The 9,839-nt window shown below is 43.6% G+C and overlaps 1 protein-coding gene across 1 annotated transcript; it reads right to left on the reverse strand.

Moving 5' to 3' along the window:
- Positions 1–87: 87 nt before the first annotated feature.
- Positions 88–1,140, reverse strand: LOC145344351 (putative G-protein coupled receptor 139; the record flags this gene model as incomplete). Its single annotated transcript, XM_080191480.1, has 1 exon — positions 88–1,140. A coding segment is annotated over one exon (948 nt), but the record flags the coding sequence as incomplete, so codon positions are not given.
- Between the last annotated feature and the right edge of the window lie 8,699 nt (positions 1,141–9,839).

Below are 9,839 nucleotides of genomic sequence, written 5' to 3' on the forward strand. Positions count from 1 at the left end.
GTCACATCCCCATCACACCAGTACCCACCCCACCAACCAACCTACCCCTGCCCCACCACACCCATTCAATTCACCCCCACCCCCAGCTTCTGAGGGTATCTTCAGAACCCTTGCGATTCCTGCTGTCATTCCATTGAAGAAATTTTCAGGATAAATGTAACATTCATGGTTTGGAAAGGCTTGGACTTCCCTCTAGACTGATCTCAGTCTTTTTTTATTTATTAATTGAATAATTGATATAACTGGATATTTCACTGCACTCTTTACCTGCTCTCTGAACTTGGACTGAGTCACCCCATAAATAAATGTGTTTGTGCAGCAATTTAGGTTTGCCAGCATAATTCCAACGTGTTTAACAATATATTCAAAATGTTTGTAATCCTTAGGATCAATTCCTCTAATGCTGTAATATACAAATTCTGCTACGTATGTCAACCACAGGAGGACGAAGCTGCCAGATATGGCAAAAAGCAAAATCATGGACTTCCTTCTGCTTTCCATCTCGGTATCTTTGTGATTTTCACCCTTGTCATGACCCCTCAGACCCTCACGAACCCGACTGGCCACTAGAATGTGTCTGACCGTCAGAGCATTCAGCAACAGAATTAAGGTGAATGGGAGCAAAGGGATTAAAATCTTATCAAAAATGTTAAACCCTATCCATCCAGGCTCAGTATAATAGCTTGACTTTCTAAAACAAAACCATGGAACATTATTGATTATCTTTCCAGGTTCATATGCAAAGTAGAAGGGGATATTTTTTAAACAGAGCAGAACGCTGGTTGTTGCTAAAACCACAGTCGCAATTTTCTTGGTGCAGTATTTTGTTCTCAGATTCTGGCAGCAAATAGCCACAAATCGATCAAAAGTGAAAGTCACAGTGAACCAGACAGAACAGTCTGTGGCTGCACTAGTCAGGATAAGGGTAGTAATGCATACAGGGGTGATATACAGGAAAGTCACTGGGAAATAATATATATTGATTTGATACAGTATGTCTGCAGTGATAATAACCAGTAGATCTGCTGTTGCCATCAATACCAGGTAACGGGTGGTGCAAGTGGAGAGGCCACACTTTCCCCGTGACAGGATCACAATTGCCACTAAATTAACTGCAAGAGAAGGGAAAGACAGTGGGAATTATTGACAAAATGTTCTCTGTGCCTGAACTCAGGCAGTAAAGACCAGAGTTTATCATCAAAGCCAGGTGGCTTAGAATTAAGTCAGCGGTTAAAGAATCTCAACTATGAGCTCAACCAGCATTCAACTCTCCCACTTCCAGACTAACAGAGGCACAAATAGTAGCAAAGAAGAGGAGTGCTCCCAAGTGGGAGTATGTAAACATGTTAAGCATTATAATGAGTTTGGCGGCCACTAATTTAACTCGGTTTAGAGACTCAACATTGGTCAGCCAGGATTCAAAGCCTTGGGGTGCTGCAATAGAACTCCTACAGTGCAGAAGGATGCCATTTGGCTGATCGAGTCTGCACCGACCACAATCCCACCCGAGCCCTATCCCCATGATTTCATGCATTTACCCTGCTAGTCCCTCTGACACCAAGTTGCATTTTGGCATGGCTAATCCACCTAACCTGCATGTTTGGACTGTGGGAGGAAACCAGACCACCCAGACATGGGAAGAACGTGCAAACTTCACACAGTGACCCAAGCTGGGAATTGAACCTGGGTCCCTGGTGCTGTGAGGCAGCAGTGCTAACCACTGGGCCACCGTGCTGAAAAGAGACAAAAGCTTCAAACAGAAGATGTGTTTTCACAGCTTGCTTGTGGACCAGCAGGAGCTGGATTGCTGCCCCCTGGCCAAGTCCAACCCTCATAGGGCACATATAGATAAGGCCCCAATTTTAGCCATAGAATCTTGTCTAGTGTCCAAGTTGGATTACTCTGGAATCAGACATTTACCCTGCAGGCCAGGATTGGCTTACCTGGCCTTGCATCCTGCTTTGGGGTTCTTCCTATCCAACTGGGCAACCAGGCCTGTAAATGATGCTGACATCTGGGTCAGGGAACAGTTGTGGGTAAAGCATTTCTGGGAAAAACCTGTTTGCTGGAAGTACAACTACTTCTCCTGACCCAACATCTACAAAGCCAGCACTGTTAGTCTTCAGCTTGAAGTAATTAGGCAAACATGGATGCGGTAAATATGATTACAAAGCAGAGAAATCTGAAAACTTTCCACTGGCCATATGCATCTTTGGAGAGAGAATTAGAGTTAATTCTTCAGTTGATGACCTTTTGTCAGAAGTAGTACACCTCAGAGCGCAACAATTTTCAAGAAATGATAGAGTTGGAGAAAAGTGGGAGATAGGCAGAACGAAGAACAGAGAAGGTCTATAGGAAGGAATGACTCAATGACCAAAGAAATAATGGAATGAGAATGGGACAATTAATGAAACAGAAGTTTAATCCAGAGGAGTGCAAATGTCCATAGCAGAAGACAGAGGAGTGAAGGATCAATGGAAAATCCTGTCAGAAACAGTCCATCAGCTGAGTCCCATTAGGAGATCCTCACCACAAGCACCAGCTCGTATTTGTACTATTCCTGATGACAGGTGTAACCACCCATTATTCCCAACATAGGCTATCTGGGAAAATGAAGACAGTGGCAATGATCTGAAGCTATTAATATCAGTTTTGTCTCTGGCAGGCAATAAAAGAATCAAGTTGAAAAATAATGTGTTCATTGAGTACAAAAGTGGAACCTTGTCAGAGGATGAGAGGAGAGAGGTTACTGTGGGAGTAGAAAGTAAATCTAACTTGGAAAATGTTCAGGTCTTCTGGAGGTACAAGTAAATCATATTTTTTCTGAATGAAGTGCTTGGGGCAATGTGAAGGAAGGAGGCAAAAGGAAAGATGTTGCATCTCCTGTGTTTTGTTTAGGAGATTGGTGCAGGTTAAATGAATAGAGAGTCTGAATCATTGTTAAGAAATTGTTCCTTAAGGCATAATCAGTTACAGCAGTGACAAGCCTAATAATCATGTTGTCTAACTTCAAGATACGAAACACACATGACCCAAAGAATTTCAGCAGTATGCTAGAGGAAGGAAATTAATCAGTGTCAGAAAGTATTTCATGTAATAAATTTTAGAGCAAGAATGTCTTATCATCCAGAGGATCTGAGTACAGTAACAGACCTCCCAATCAAACTATAGAATCCCTATTGCACAAAGAGGCCATTCAAGTCTGCACCAACTCTCCAAAACAGCATCCCTCCCAGGCCCATACCACCTTATCCTGTAATCTTGTGCATTTATCATGGCTAATCCATCTATCCTGCACATCTTGGGACACTAAGGGACAATTAAGCTTGGTCAATCCACAGAACCTTCATATTTTTGAGCACTAAGAGGCAATTTAGAAAGCTAATTCATCGATCCTGCACATCTTTGGACTATGGGAGGAAGCTGGAGCACCTGGAGGAAACTCATGCAGACACAGGGAGAACATTAAAAAGCCCAGAACCGAACAAAGATCCCTGCTGCTGTGAGGCAGCAGTGCTAACCCCAGTATCGCCATACTGTTGATGCTCTCCTTTTGTACACCAGTAAATAGTTAACATCTATTCCATTGGCACAGAGATGCTGCCAATAATACATGGTCACTGGGGCCAGGTGCCACACACACTACATTTTTGCAATGTTAATACTCCCTGCAGAGTTGCCTTTGTCAATCTATCTTGTCTTATCCGCCAATACACAATATTCCCCTAAAGACTAATATTCCCCTAATGTAATAATAGAACATGTGAGCTACAAACAGATATTTAATTGCAGTTGTAAAAATATATTAAAATCCCACAGTTAATTCAGGATTTTTGACTGGACAAAGTAATTTCATGAATTGGTTGTCTGTATAATGGTCACCACTAAACAAATAAAACGTTTATCATCAGAATGGAACCAGTCACTGACAAATAGATTTACACAATTTAATAGTTATTGTCACTTACCAGCAACACCGATGACAGCAAGGAATAAGCAATATATTTTCCGGATACTGTAAAAAAAATTCTGCATTTTCTGTGTGAAGTGACGTGTTCCTCAGTGCTGGTGATATTCTCTCTGAATTAGACTCTGAGGCAATACGTTCCCAAAGCCTATAATTTATACCCAGAGAATCTCCGTGGGGACAAAGAGATTACAACATTGATCAAATTGTTTTTTTTACATAACAGATTATGATTGCCAAGCTAAATCCCTGATGTGACAGAATGAATTTAGCAGTGAGATTCAAATGCAAAAGCCCAAAACAGGACAATTCTATGAAAATAATTGATGTGCTCCTCAGCGCTGGTGATATTCTTTCAGAATTCTCTCTTTGCTAAAAGATATGATGATCCTTTAAAAACCATCAGTCCCATCACTCCCTTTTAGACTTAAAGTTTATTTATTATTATTATCATACGTACATTTACATTAACACTGCAATGAAGTTACTGTGAAAATCTTGTCGCCACACTGCAGCACCTATTCGGGTACACTGAGGGAGAATTTAGCGTGGCAAAAACACCTAACCAGCACATCTTTCAGATTGTGGGAAGAAACTGGAGCATCCAGAGAGAACCTATGTAGACATAGGAAAATGGGCAGACTCCACATAGATAGTCATCCAAGGACAGAATTGAACCTAGGACCCTGGCACTTGAGGTGACAGTGCTATCCCAGTGTTCTGTGCATTGCTGCAATTTGCTTTGGTCATTCAGTAAGTAAATTCTGAGAGCATTTTTCATTGATCAGGGCTGCTCTAATCAACGTGTGGATGTCACTATCCTCTGCAATGGATTAAATTCAATAAAACAAACCAACAACAATATTATGCCTCTGATCCTCAAACTAATACCCTCCAAACTAATACACTCCCTCAAACTAACTCACTCCCTTGAACGAATGCACTCCCTCAAGCTAACACACTCCCTTAAACTGATGCCCTCCCTCAAATTAATACACTCCCTCAAACTAAATTTTTGCAATGTTAATACTCCCTGCACAACTTAGTGTTGTGAGACCTCTTACTGTGCCCACCCCAATCTAATACCAGCATCTCCACATCTTTGCTCTAGTGAGTTGACATCATCAGTGGCCTTGTCTGTTGCACGTCTAGAAGAATTTTCTCTGCATTTGATACAGTCTGTATTTCTTGTATTGATTTACAGGATATGGGCATCTATGGATAGGCCAGCATTTGTTGTCCATCCCTAATAGCCTTCAGAATATGGTGGCGAGCTGTGTCCTTAAACCACTGCGGCCCTGAGGTGTAGGTACACCCATAGTGCTGTTAGGGAGGGGGTTCCAGGATTGACCCAGTGATGGTGAAGGACGGAATATATATTTTCAAGTCACAATGGTGAGTGGCATGGAGGGGAACTTGTAGCTGGTGATGTTTCCAGATATCTGCTGCCCTTAATCTTGCAGATAGTAGAGATCATTAGTTTAGAATGTGCTGTCGAAGGATCCTTTGATGAGTTGTTGCAGTACATCTTGTAAATGGTACACACTGCTGCAACTATTCGACAGTGGGGAAGGGAGTGAATGATGAAGATGGTGGATGTGGTGCTGATCAAGTGGGCTGCTTTATCCTGGATGGAATCAAGCTTCTTGGGTGTTGCTGGACCTGCACTTATCCAAGCAAGTGGAAAGTATTCCATTTCACTCCTGTCTTGTGCCTTGAAGACGATGGACAGGCTTTGGGAAGTCAGGAAGTGAGTTACGTGCTCCAGGATTCCCAGCCTCTGATCTGCTCTTGTAATCACAGTATTTATTTGGTTCGTCCAGTTCAGTTTCTGGTCAATAGTAACCCCCAGGATGTTGATGTGGGAGATTAAGTGATGATGATGTCATTGAATGCCTTGGGGAATGGGTACATTCTCTCTTGTTGCAGATGTCATTGCCAGGCACTTGTGTTGTGCAAATGTTATTAGCCACTCGTCAGCCCAAGCTTGGATATTGTTCAGGTCTTGCTGCATTTGAATGTGAACTGCTTCAGTATCTGAGGAGTCATAAATTTTACTGAACATTATGCAATCATCAGTGAACATCCCCATTTTTGACCTGATGATAGAAGGAAGGTCATTGATGAAGCAGCTGAAGATGGTTGGGCATAGGACACTACTCGAAGGAACTGTGATGTCCTGGACCTGAGACGATTGACCTCCACCCACCACAACCATCTTTTTTTGTGCCTGGTATGACTTCAATTAGTAGAGACTTGAGCTCTGATTCCTATTGGCTCCTGTTTTGCTAAGGCTGCTTGATGTCATACAGTCAAATTTGGCCTTTATTTCAAGGGCAATCACTCTCACCTCACCTCTGCAGTCCAGTTATTTTGTCCATGTTTGAAACAAAATTGTAATGAGATTAGGAGCTGAGTGATTCTGGCAGAACAAAACCGAGCATCCATGAGGAGGTTATTGCTGAGTAAATGCTGTTTGATGGCACTGCTGATTACCTCTTTCATCTCTTTGTGGATGATTGAGAGTAGACGGGGGCACTAATTGCTTGGGACTGATTTGTCCTGTTTCTTGCGTACAGGACATGGGCAACTTTCTACATTACCAAATAGATGCCAGAATATTGTCAGGGCCCATAGCATTTGCAGTATTCAGTACTTTCAGTAATTTCTTGATATCAAATGGAGAGAATCAAATTGGCTGAAGACTGACATCTGTGATGCTGAGTACCTCTGGAGGAGGCCAAGGTGGATCATCCACTTGGCCCTTCTAGCTGAGGATTGTTACGCATGACTATCTTTTGCACTGATGGGCTGGTTCCTCCATCAGTGAGGATAGGGATGTTTGTGGAGACTCCTCCAGTGAGTTGTTTAATTGCCCACCACCATCCATGACTGATACTGGCAGGACTGTAGAGCGTAGATCTGCTCCAGGGACAGACGAGGGGAATTGTGCTTAGAGGCTGAGAGAATGGGGGAGATCCTGAATGAATACTTTGCATCGGTATTCATGAAGGAGAGGGGCTTGATGTCTGGTATGGTCATCGAGGGAGTGGTAGACCAACTGAAAGATCTATCGATTATGAGGGAAGAAGTGTTAGTGCTTTTAGGTAGCATTAAAACCGATAAATCTCCGGGGCCCGATGGCATTTATCCTAGGCCGCTTAGGGAGGCAAGAGATGAGATTGCTGGGCCTCTGACGCAAATCTTTGTCTCTTCTTGGACACAGGTGAGGTCCCAGAGGACTGGAGGATAGCGAACGTGGTACCGTTGTTTAAAAAGGGTAGGAGGGATAACCCGGGTAACTATGGGCCGGTGAGTTTAACGTCAGTGGTAGGCAAGTTGATGGAGAGGATTCTTAGGGATAGGATGTATGAGCACTTAGAGCGTTGCGATCTGATTAAGGATACGCAACGTGGCTTTGTAAAGGGGAAGTCTTGCCTTACGAATCTGGTAGAATTTTTTGAGGAGGTGACAAAAACGGTCGACGAAGGACGAGCCGTTGATGTCGTCTGTATGGATTTCAGTAAGGCGTTTGACAAAGTCCCTCATGGTAGTTTGGTAGAGAAGATTAAAGCTCATGGGATACGTGGCCAGGTATCTAGATGGGTTGAGAACTGGCTTGCAAAGAGGAGACAGAGAGTAGTAGTGGAGGGGTCCTTTTCTAGCTGGAGGTCTGTCACTAGTAGTGTGCCGCAGGGCAGTAGTGTACCTCTTCTCTTGTAGTGTATATAAATGATGTGGAAGAGGGAGTCAGTGGTGTGATCAGCAAATTTGCTGATGACACCAAGATGGCTGGATTGGCGGGCAGTGAGGAGCAGTGTCTGGCAATACAACAGGATATTGATAGGCTGGTATATTGGGCAGATATATGGCAAATGGAGTTTAATCCGGATAAATGTGAGGTGATGCATTTTGGCCGGAATAATGTAGTGGGGAGTTATGTGATAAAGGGTAAGCCCATAAGGAGTATAGAATCGCAGCGAGATCTGGGGGTGCAAGTGCACAAGTCTTTGAAGGTGGAAATGCAAGTGGAGAGTGTGGTGAAGAAAGCCTATGGTATGTTAGCCTTTATGGGAAGGGGTATAGAATATAAGAGCTGGAGTCTAATGTTGCAGTTGTACAGAACATTGGTTAGGCTGCATTTAGAGTACTGCGTCCAGCTCTGGTCGCCTTACTACCAGAAGGGCGTGGAGACTCTGGAGAGAGTGCAGAGGAAGTTTACCAGGATGTCACCTGGTATGGAAGGACTGGGTTATGAGGAAAAACTGAAGAAATTGGGGCTCTTTTCCCTTGAAAGATGGTGACTGAGGGGGGATCTAATCAAGGTATATAAGATTATGAAGGGTATAGATAGAGTAAACAGAGGTAAGCTATTTCCTATGATAGAAACACACAGGACAAGGGGGCATGGGCTTAAGGTGAGGGGGGAGAGGTATAACACAGATTTTCGAGGGAGGTTTTTCACACAGAGGGTAGTAGGGGTATGGAATGCTCTGCCAAGTAAGGTGGTGGAGGCAAGCACGCTCGAGTTGTTTAAGAGTAACTTAGGCACATGAGTGGGTTGGAGATGGGTGGATATAGGAGATTGTTTTAAATAAGGGTCTTTAACACTGGGGCGTCCCTGGTAAGGTAAATGGATATGGTACAAAAATCATGTTTTTTTTTCTCTTTTCATTCACAGTTTAAAGTTGGTCCGCCTTGTTGTCCAACGAGGGGCATACACGCGATGGGTCGTACTTGGGCTGCTCTTGGTTGTTCGAGATTGGCCTAGTGCTTCATGTCGTTAGTGTGTGCTTAAACTGGACCAGGTACTGGGCAAGATGACAGCTCAGTGACTATCACTGTTTGCTGTGCAGACACATAGATTTGGGCCAGTGTCTGTGGGAGTTTGCGCATTCTCCCCGTGCTTGCGTGGGTTTTCTCCAGGTGTTCCGGTTTCCTCCCACACCCCAAAGATGTGCTATTAGGCTGATTGGCAGTAATAAATTGTCCCTAAATTAGTTCCCCTCAATGTGGATTGCCATAAAACATTAGATAAGGGTCATGGGTGGAGGGGGGGACTGGTGGTGTTAAGATGGCGGCACGGGCTTGTTGGGTCAAAGGGCCTGTTTCCCGTGCTGTTTTTGTTCTTTGTTCTTTGTTCATTAATTGTGGAATTGCTTAGTTTTGCCTATTACTTGCTGCTTATGCTGTTTGGCATGCAAGTGGTCTTGTATTATTGCTCCACCAGTTTAATACAGGACCACTTGTATTTTATCTCATTTTAGGTATGCCTGGTGCTGCTCCTGGCATGCTCTCCTGCACCCTTTATTGAACCTGTGTTGATCCCGACATGGTGTTAATGGTAGAATGGGGAAATACTGGACCATGAGGTTATAGATTGTGGTTGAATATAATTCTGCTGCTGATGACCCACAGCACCTTATCAATGCCTAGTCTTGAGCTGCTAGTTATGTTCAAAATAATCTATCCTACTTAGGGCTGGCAGTGCCACACAACATAATGGAGATTATCTTCAAAGTGAAGACGGGACTTTATTTCCACAAGGACTGTTTGTAGTTTATGGTTTATCTATTATGTCACTGGTAGTCTTACATTAACTCTACAATGAAATCACTATGAATATCCCCACCACACCCGTTTGGGTACATAGAATTTAGCAAGACCAATGCACCTAACCAGCATGTCTTTGGACATTGGGAGAAAACCAGCGCACCTGGAGAAACCCACACAGATACAGGGAGAACATGCATACTCCGCAGAGACAGTGACCCAAGCCTTGAATTGAACCCAGGTTCCTGGCACTGTGAGGCAGCAGTGCTAACCACTGTGCCACCGTGTTACCCATGTACATGACTGAGGTGGTCACTGC

The sequence above is a fragment of the Carcharhinus amblyrhynchos genome, chromosome 6 (assembly GCF_965287045.1).
Source record: "Carcharhinus amblyrhynchos chromosome 6, sCarAmb.v2.hapA, whole genome shotgun sequence".
Taxonomy (NCBI): domain Eukaryota; kingdom Metazoa; phylum Chordata; class Chondrichthyes; order Carcharhiniformes; family Carcharhinidae; genus Carcharhinus; species Carcharhinus amblyrhynchos.